The sequence below is a fragment of the Rasamsonia byssochlamydoides genome, assembly GCF_041956645.1.
Source record: "Rasamsonia byssochlamydoides strain NRRL 3658 unplaced genomic scaffold VTN77scaffold_132, whole genome shotgun sequence".
NCBI classification, from domain to species: Eukaryota; Fungi; Ascomycota; class Eurotiomycetes; order Eurotiales; family Trichocomaceae; genus Rasamsonia; species Rasamsonia byssochlamydoides.
The window spans coordinates 20,510-30,000 of NW_027192514.1; the positions used below are offsets into that span (position 1 = coordinate 20,510).

The window sequence follows — 9,491 nt, forward strand, 5'->3', positions numbered from 1 at the left end:
AATAAATTTAAAATTTTGGACGCCAAGACGCGGAGAAGCCAGGCCGGGCGCTAAGCCGGATAAGGAACAGCAGCCTGAACTAGTCACATGTCATGGCGGCACGGGACCGGCGATCGAGGATCGCGTTGCCCGGGAGACGCGCGAGTTCCGCGGGTCAACATCAAGCCTCGCTCGATACGCTTCTTTATTTAGCTGATTATCATCGTCTCTCTCAAGGATATCTCTTCGTTATTCATCTTCCTTTCTACCTTCAATCTTTCCTTTCGTTGTTTGTCTTTCGCTTTCAAAGGGCAGGTGGACACGTTTTCTACGGTCGTGCCTGCTCTTAGTTTAACATTGATTATTTGCTTCAGGCGCCTGTGTTGACCAGCGTCGAGTTCAATACATTCTAACTACGCAATAACATTCCAACCGCGATCGCCATTTTAGTCCACGTAACTGATTACCACATAACGCTCGCTGAGCACTTTTTTTAGCCTACACCTCTTGTCGTTCAACGCATTGTCGTTCAACGTCGCCAGCGGTGTTTGCTTCATCTCCAACCTACAGCGAGGTAGGCCTGTTGTACTCGTTGCGAGAACAGATGCGTTTATTAGGGTTGCTGCTGTTTTGACTTCTCACTATGACCTGCAATTCTGCTACCAAGGCGGGCTCGTTCTCAACGCGGACTAACAGCGTCTAGAAACTGCTTTCACAACTGAGACGACTGCATCTGGCCATATCACTCCAAGATGGGAAACGGCACGGGACCGCGTCCGCTGTCGGAGCTGAGCCCTATGTCTCAGCGCAGGAATTCTCCCAGCTGGAATCAGAAAACTAAGGTAAGTACACCCTGGACTGCTTGGAAGCTTACTCGCTGACCACCATCAGATGATGATGAGCTCATCGCCCTTTGATTCGTCTCCTTACAATCCATCTTCGCCCCGCCTGTTCTGGCAGGGTCGCGATTCGAATTCATCCTTCCAGTCGCTGAATTCAGAGAATGCGAAACCCTATGACCCGGAGGGTTCGTATACGCCGTCCAAGCGGCCCTCTCTTGAGAAACTCAAACGCGCCTCACGCGTGAAGAACAGCAAAATCTTCGCTCGTGAACAGAAACAAGAGTATGACCCTGCTCATCTGCCCGTCTTGAATCGCCCGTTGGCAAGCGGCCGTCCTTTCCATTCCAAGTCGCCGGCGTCTCCAGTGAGACAGACCGGGCAGAATAAAGCGGCAGAAGCGGCCAGTTCTCCACAACCTCCTTCGCAAAGACCGCCTACACCTAGCAAAGGTCAGGCATCTCCTGCAAAGTCGTCGCTGTCAAAGGCCACTCGATTCGGCAGCAAGCCTTTCGACCCGCAGAAGGAGATCTGGACTGATTGCGACGGTGGACCGAACCCCCAGCGGTTCGCTGATGAACAAGCCCAGTCCCGACAGGCCAAAAGCGTGACTTTTGACGCCGCACCACCTCAAGTTAATGAATATGAAATGACTACACCGGATCCGTCTTCGATTGCGTCCGAATCGCGTGACGGAAGCTATGACTCGGATGAAGAAGAAGCCGACGTCAGTTTTGACCGTGATTCCTCGTTGGATCACGATGACAGCTTTGATGCTTCACTTGAAGACGTCGAGAAGACACCAGTCGTGCTTCCGGAAGACTGGCGATTCATGAGCCCGGATTCCGCTAACGACGAGCTGGTGCGAGGGGAGGAAGATCCATTTGTTGAAGAGCACGGCAGCCCCAATCCAGACACTCTTGATTCGAATGGCGAACGACGGCCTCTGCCTCCCCTGCCGTCCTCCAAACCTTCCAATCAATCCCCTCACCTCAGTCCCTCAGCGAGGCTTTCAGCCGCCTTCGAGCTTGGTAGCAGCGGCCAACGCGCCCTGCCATCTCCTCCTGGCCCTGCTTCCTATTCCAAAACCGAGATAAGCGAAATGAGCCGTGGTTCAATGACGTTGGAGGACAGACTCCGGTTAATGATGCTGCAAGAGCAGGACCAAGGTAGTCCGCAATCCGACGCGGAGAGGGAGCGAGAGAGACGAATGAGACGAGCTGGAGCACAGGAGGAGAGCAATGGACATGAATTCGACAGGAAGGAAGATGATTCTAACGCACTTGATGACATGTCAACACCACCTCGTATTTCGAGGGAGTCGATTCTTCGGAATATTAAGAACACGCGCGACATGAGTTATGATGAGTCTTATGAATATTCTTCTCAGCCATCTTCTAGCCCAGCTCACCTGGCGCATTACGACCCTGACGTTCCGATACCATCACTTGAGGTTGACGATGAAGCCGATGCACTCGTGAAAGAAGAACAGACTGACGACGAAGATATTTATGCCATCCCAGAATATCACGAATCTGATGAACACGAACCTGACGACGATGATCAAAGTCACTATTCACGAAAATCCACGGAGGAATTACCTGAACGGAGACGATTCTCCAGCGGGTCTGGAGTCGGCCAGACTACGCCGGTGCCCACGAACCGAACTGAGGAGCATGCCCCTGAAAGAGCGCCTGTAGATGATCACCATAACGAGTTCTCCGCATCCACCAACAGCGAAGATGATAGAGCAGAGACCGCAAGTCCTCGGAGATCATTGGATAAAGAATGCTCGGACGCGCCTGAGGAGGACGACATGGGTCTGGCCAACTTCAGGGAATCCCTTCAACGTGCCATGACACCAGAAGACCAGAGTGGAGACTTTGAAGAAGAGCCGTCGACGCCTGAATCTGTCATCCGACACCCGATATCGTATGAGCCGGAGGATGAATCGGCGGATGAAGCAGCAGATGAATCAGCAGATGAATCGTCAGAGGAAGAACCCGTCCCCGAACCAATTGCAACCATAAAGGCACCCGGAACTGGACTGAAGACTCGCCCTTCGTTGACCCCTGCGGATGTGCAGTCCATGGCTGCGGCTCGCCGGAAGGTGAGCGGTCAAGAACCGCCGCCAATGCCATCTCTCAGACAGCCAGAACCCGATCGTAAAGATAGTTCGACCGAAGATATCCCAGAGGAATCGGATGAGGGCTCTTCAGATGACCTCCCTCCCCAGGCCCCTACACCTGCTGTTGCAAAGCGCCAGAGCAGCCTCGTCAAGCTCGACATCCCGTTGAGTAGTGGCGAAAGCCTTGGTTTCGGTTTGGACAAGGAATTTGATCGCGTTATTGAGGCCCAAAAGGTTGCGTTTGAATTTGCCCTCTCCCAGAGATGTAACCCATGCATCTTGAAGTGTACCCAGGACAATGAACCCCAAGCACCCCGTGGAGCAGAATACATTGGAGCCCAACCATTCGCCCCAGCTGGAGCAGTTATAGCTGACAAAAATATTATGGGACAGAGAGGTTATCTCATGCGACAAAACACGAAAGTCATTATTGCTAGCAGCCACAACGATGACGAATCTCAACCCTCGAACCCAGACGCGGAAGCGGACCCGTCGAGGACGAAGCCAGCAAATCCTTCACCTCGCAAGACTAGCCAGCCGACCTGGACCGCTGAGCCATGGAATCCAAAGACCCGTCGTCAGAGTTTGAAGTCGGGTGGCGGTGCCCTCAAGAAGAAGCCTTCCGGGGGAGTCGTTCCTCCTCTGCCAGGCATGTCAAGTAGTGTTCAGGATGCTCAGCCTGGTATCGACGAAATTGACGCGCACGCTGCAACGGAGCACTATGAGGAAGGACAGGAAAGAGGGCGTTTGTTTGTCAAGGTCATTGCCGTGAAAGACCTTGACCTGCCGCTCCCGAAAGGTAAGCCATTTGTCATGTATTATTCACATTGCAACTGACAGGAATTTCAGGAGAACGGTTGTATTTCTCGTTGACACTAGACAATGGTCTCCACTGTGTTACGACGTCGTGGCTGGAACTCGGGAATTCCGCTCCAATTGGCCAAGAGTTTGAACTCATTGTCCAGAACGAGCTGGAATTCCAATTGACACTTCAGATGAAGGTCGAAGGCACGATGCTGAAACAACCCCGGGAGTCGATAGTCCCTTCCTCTCCAGTAAAGCATAAGACTTCCACGTTCAGCCGGGTGTTTGCGTCCCCCAGAAAGCGTAAGGAAATGGAGCTCAGACAACAGCTGGAGCAACAGCAAAAGCAGAAGGCGGACGCCAAAGCAAACGCTGGCCCCTGGGACAAGTTGAGAACACTAGTGGACCGTGATGGCAGTTTTGCCCGCGCATACGTATGCTTGAGCGACCACGAGAAACACGCGTTTGGTCGGCCGTATAGCGTGCAGGTGTCCTGCTTCAACGAATGGGCAGTCGAGGAGCCCACGAGTCTGAAGAGCAAGAAGAGTAGCACTACTAATGTAGTACAGAAGAAGCCCCCTTACAAGATCGGCAACTTGGAACTGCAGCTCCTTTATGTGCCCAAGCCTAAAGGCGCCAAGGATGAAGATATGCCAAAGAGCATGAATGCATGTATCCGAGAGATGCGGGAGGCCGAGAACGCAGCAGCTCGGACTTGGGAAGGATTCCTATCTCAGCAAGGCGGAGATTGTCCTGTAAGTTCGCCTGGTTCATCACTTTAGCTGGAGCTTTGGGCTAACGAATCTTTTACAGTACTGGCGACGACGTTTCTTCCGACTGCAAGGATCCAAGTTGACAGCCTATCATGAAGTGACTCGCCAGCCGCGCGCCACCATCAATCTGGCCAAGGCTGCGAAGCTGATTGATGATAAGACTGCGCTAACTCAGAAGGAGACATCGACTAAGGGAGGTGGTCGCCGCAAGTCCGCATTCGCCGAAGAAGAGGAGGGTTACATGTTTGTCGAAGAGGGATTCCGGATCCGGTTTGCGAATGGGGAGGTTATTGACTTCTACGCGGATAGTCGTCCTGAGAAGGAAGGCTGGATGAAGGTTCTCTCAGAGGTAGTCGGAAAGGGCTATGCAGCAGGCAGTGGACAAGTCAAGGCCTGGACGGAGCTTGTCCTGCGGCACGAAAGAGCCATGAATGCCAAACGAGAAGCTGCTGATCGTCTCTTGGGTAACGGTCCTGCAGCTGCCGGTCAACCTCCCAAAAAGGAGGCTCCCGCCCTGACGACGCCCAAGGCGCAGGAGGAGCCTGTTCAACAGACTAGACCACGACATCAACACCATCTTTCTCAGCCTCAGGCCCGCATCCTGGAGAGCCGTCGAGAAAAGGCTCGATCGGTGATTTGGTGATTTCGCCTTTAGTCCTGTGAGGATGTGTAATCTTGTCGACCATTTCAGCCGCTGCACTTCTGTCGTCATCATATGCCTGTTTCCTTGTCTTTTTTTTTTGCCTTTTGGCTAGCGATGCTTTTTCGGGATTTTCTCTTTTTCTTGATCCTCACTCCTCTTGGACATTTACAAGCCGTGTCGCTAGTTATGTCTTGAGCGTTTGCTTTGCTATCTTGTTTTACCCTGTCCACTCCTTTCTGTTTCGGTTGGTTTTGTTATTTTTGCTTTGTCGTGTTTCGGATTTCGGGTTTCCAACAACTTTCCAATGAACGAGCCATGAAGATGAAAAATGAACGAACCAGTCCTGGGAAAGATATAACGAGACTGCCATGGCCCACCACAGCCACTTTTTCCCCCCTTTCACTTCCAAGTCTCGGTCCATGTCTTTTGCCGCAAGCCCCTTTGTTCCCTTTTTTTTTCCTTTGCCCTTCTTGGAGTTCCGCTTCTGATGCATGTCATGTTATGAGTTGAAGTCCTCTCCTCTTTTTCTTTTTCTCTTTTTTTTTTTGCTCTTGTATCTGATGAACGAGTGTCAAACGAGTCGAAAATGGTTGAATTGAATGAAGTTTCTTTGTCGTGGTCGAATCAAACGAATCGTAACCCGTCATTGTGGAAATAGAAAGGAAGTATGGATTAATGAACGACCTAATGTGTATGTACATACATGCATGTACATGCTCTACAAATAATGCAGAAGTGCAAAAAAGCAGGCTTATGAAAAGCTTCCCGCCAATGAATAAATAAATATCCCTATCTACCTTCGTTTACTCATTCCTTCGGGTACTTGCCTCTCCCTCTCTCTCCTTAAACACGGACACTGACGGAGTAAAAAATGAAGATTAGGTAGGGACTGTACGGTAGGCAGACTTTTTTTTTCGCCTTTTTTCGTTTGTCCAACGACAGCAAACACAAACACAAACACAAACACAAACGACATACGCATCCCGATGGATGTGATGGGTTGGGTTAGGCTCCCTTCTCCATCCACGTGAGATTAGATGGATAGATTTGGGTAATCATCAAAAATGAGTTCGGTGAAATGAAAACTGCTTTTTCAGATGCTTTTTCAAACGGCTATCTATCTATGTACATTACAGTACATATAGTGTCACTTTATCTATTTTTTTCCTTTTCTTTTTAAAACTAAAGCATAACAGTAATCTAGTACCGTACCGTATCTGTATCTAGATACGTATTCTATTCTATCGTATCATGTAAATGATACCAAATTAAAAAAAATTTTTCGGTTATTGTTATGGCATGCGATTATCCACCCTCCTCGCCACCATCGGGGAGTCGGTCCTCGGTTTCCGAGTCTGATTCTACGGCTGCGAGGGCCTCCTCTTGCGTCTTTCGGGGCTGCGTTGGCTGGGTTTCTCCAGCGACGGCTGCGGCGCCTTCTCCTTCTTTTGTTTTCTCTGCTTCTGCTCCGTCCTTACCTCCTTCGTTCTGTGATGCGGCAGCGTCGTTTGCCGCTGCAGGTTGGTGGCGCGGTTTCGCGGCCGAAATACCCCCGGACGTCACGTAGAGGAATTCTTCCTGCGTGAAGTGATCGATGTGGTTGAAGAAAGAGCCGAAACTAAAATTAATAGCGCGTTAGAAAGATTCTCGTTGACATAGTCAAAAATCAGGGAAATAGAAGTCTTCAGGTACGTACGAATTGGTCTCCTCTTCCTCGCGGAAGATCCGGTCGTAGATCTCGCGCTGCTTGAATTCCTCAATCTCCTTCTCATACCGGCTGAAATCGATCTTCTCCTTGCCGAACTCCTTCGCCTTTTTGTTGTACGAGTCGAAGATGGGTCGTTCCAGCAGCAGACCCAGGCCCGGCGCCTTGGGGATGGCGATCTTGGTCGGACCGTAGCTGTCGACGATGCGGTTCGGGTCGCATCCACATCGCACCACCAGCGCGGCCATCGCGACCATCTTCCGGATCTGGTGCATCATAAAGCTTTGCCCGTGGACCTTCAGACTGAGCCATTCCGTGCCGTTGATGACGATGGGGTTCGGGTTCACGACAAACGACTTGATGACGCGCTTCGCCGAGGGGTCGCTGTACGTTTTCTGGATCGTGTAGTTGTAGAAGTTTTTGGTACCGACATATTTGTCCAGGGTTTCTTGCAGACGGCGGAGACGGGTTGGATCGATTCGGTAGGTCCGCTTGGCTTTCAGATAGGCTGCCTTGATGGATTTGATGGCCTCATTGATCATTGACCTTTGCGATTCGGTGAGTTTCGGTTTGTTTTCAGAAGTCGCCGTGTCTGAAGCTGCGGGTTGTTCCTGTCCTTCCGAAGGCACGCTCTCAGCAGGCTGCTCTGGCTGCTCTGGCTGCTCCGTCTGCTCCGTCTGCTCCGTCTGCTCCGTCTGCTCTGCCTCACTCTTCTCAAACGAGACTGTATCCTCGTCTATATAGAGCGCCCTCTGAACTAACCTGCGGAGGTCCTCAGGCAGCCCCTCCAGAATTGGTTTGATGTCCCGCTCGTCAACCTCATCCCAGAAGGTCGCCACTTCCTGCTGTCGTTCTCGGAGAGCCTCTGTGTCACCGCACTGCTCCGCGATCTCTACAATCTTCTTACCCAAATATGTACTCGGGTGTGGCGGCAAGAAGCAATGGCTCGGGATCAGGTACTCGTATATGCGGGAGTCGCACATATGGTAGCAACTGAAGCTTTTGTTCGTCACCTGAATACCCCATACCCGGATCTGCGGGCTGAGATGTTCGTTTACTTTCTGCACCAAGTCTGGATCCTCCACAATCAATTTCAGCGACACAACGTTTCCCGCTGCATGGACCCCTTTGTCCGTACGCGCGCATCGCACGAGCGATGACTTCTTCGGATCAGCCGCATTGGCTTTCGAAATCGCACGCGCTTTGACAAAGGCAGGGAAAAGCTCGCCCTCGATGGTCTTCTGTGTCTCACTCCTGCAGGCCGTCAGCTCATGCCGGACAAATATAGACTAGTTAGAAGTGAAACACACAATTGCATTCCATGATAGCCAGTGCCGGAGTAGCCCAGCAACACAGCGACCTTCTTTTTAGGACGCCTTTCCTCCGCAGCAATCTCCTCCGGAGAAAATTGAGTAGCATAGATGGGGAGCTTTGGCTCTTCTCCTTGGTCAAGCTTCCGTCTTTTTGCTTCCTGCTGCTCTTCATTTCTGGCTCTTTTATCTATTGCTTGCCGCCTTTATTTAGTCAGTTAATCTTTACAAAACCAACGGACTAGGAAAGGTTCTACATACTCATATTCATTCCTTCCCAAATCTCGTTTCTTATTCTTGTGACCTCTTCGTTCACCCATTCTGGCTCCCGGACTGTCTGCGGTCCGATCTGAGGTAAGTGTTCAGTCTGTAAAAATCGGCGGGAGTAGAAAGGCGCTTCGGCCAGACAACTGGGTTGCGCTCTGAAAATCGACGAAAAGCGGGCGCACCTGAGATTTCCCAAGAGGTGGCAACGCATAGAGTTCGTCTCTGCCAGATCGCAATTCTTCCGGCCTGTGTTTGCGGGCTTTTGGTACTCCGCAGAAGAACCTCACCTGCAGGAATCCTGTCGAAGCTAGACTGAAACAACACTAGCGTCGAGACCCTGTTCGCTAACCGGAACAGGCAGGCGGTGGCGTTAGGGCCGATCCAGCCTCGTGATCTCTCGGCGCTTGTCTCGTCCGCCTTCGACTTTGTCTCAGCTTTACACGGCGAGCAGCCTCTACTGCTCGACCAGACGTCAATAGCAGGCCTTGCCCCAGTTCTCTCTCGTTCTTCTCTTTCTTCGCTTAGCTGCCGCTAGAAAGAGAAGGATGTGTATGCCACTTCTCCGCCCTGGAGCTCTTGTGTCCGGTCACCTGTTCTAGGTTGACGACTCAGCCATCCGTCCAGAAAACGCGCCTCGACTTGTCTTTCCTTCCAACTTGGAGTTTGCTTCTCCTGGAGTTTGCTTCTTACAGTTGACTACCGCCATGGATCTCGCGTACACCCTTATCCGCAGCGTGGTGCGCGCTTTCTACGAGACCCGCCAGGTCTTGGTGGTCGACGCTCTGTTCATACACTCTGTGTATGCTTCCTCCTGAGTTTTTCATCCTCAGAGGCTAATAAGTCGCAGACTTCATACAGAGGATCTTGCTCACCTTCTTGGCATGCAGCAAAAGGACTTGCGAAAGCTCTGCGCCAAATTGCGGGAAGACCGCCTCATTGCAGTGTATAGTTCTCACTTGCATTTCAGGTCTTCTCTTGCTGGCAGTAAAGGCTAACAGAGCTGATGCCATGTAGTCATACGCGAAGTGAAATTCGTGATGGCT

The 9,491-nt window shown here is 51.3% G+C and overlaps 3 protein-coding genes across 3 annotated transcripts in view; 2 read left to right on the top strand and 1 right to left on the bottom strand.

The window, feature by feature from the left end:
• Positions 1 to 731: 731 nt before the first annotated feature.
• On the top strand, positions 732 to 5,166 carry VTN77DRAFT_1630 (uncharacterized protein; the record flags this gene model as incomplete). Its single annotated transcript, XM_069417383.1, has 5 exons — positions 732 to 821; positions 871 to 3,180; positions 3,340 to 3,745; positions 3,796 to 4,505; positions 4,564 to 5,166. The coding sequence occupies 5 exons, from the start codon at positions 732 to 734 to the stop codon at positions 5,164 to 5,166; spliced, it is 4,119 nt and encodes a 1,372-aa protein (XP_069272859.1).
• A 1,305-nt stretch (positions 5,167 to 6,471) lies between these two features.
• Positions 6,472 to 8,501, bottom strand: VTN77DRAFT_1631 (uncharacterized protein; the record flags this gene model as incomplete). Its single annotated transcript, XM_069417384.1, has 4 exons — positions 6,472 to 6,784; positions 6,863 to 8,125; positions 8,182 to 8,385; positions 8,443 to 8,501. 4 exons carry the CDS (start codon positions 8,499 to 8,501, stop codon positions 6,472 to 6,474), a joined length of 1,839 nt encoding a protein of 612 aa, XP_069272860.1.
• A 651-nt stretch (positions 8,502 to 9,152) lies between these two features.
• VTN77DRAFT_1632 (uncharacterized protein) overlaps positions 9,153 to 9,491 on the top strand; it is a gene marked incomplete at both ends in the record, with an annotated part of 1,463 nt that continues 1,124 nt past the window's right edge. Inside the window, 3 exons of the mRNA XM_069417385.1 lie at positions 9,153 to 9,247; positions 9,296 to 9,391; positions 9,463 to 9,491. The exon at positions 9,463 to 9,491 is cut by the window's right edge and continues 1,124 nt beyond it. Of these exons, the coding sequence (XP_069272861.1) occupies positions 9,153 to 9,247; positions 9,296 to 9,391; positions 9,463 to 9,491 (220 nt within the window). The remainder of the gene's footprint in view (positions 9,248 to 9,295; positions 9,392 to 9,462) is intronic.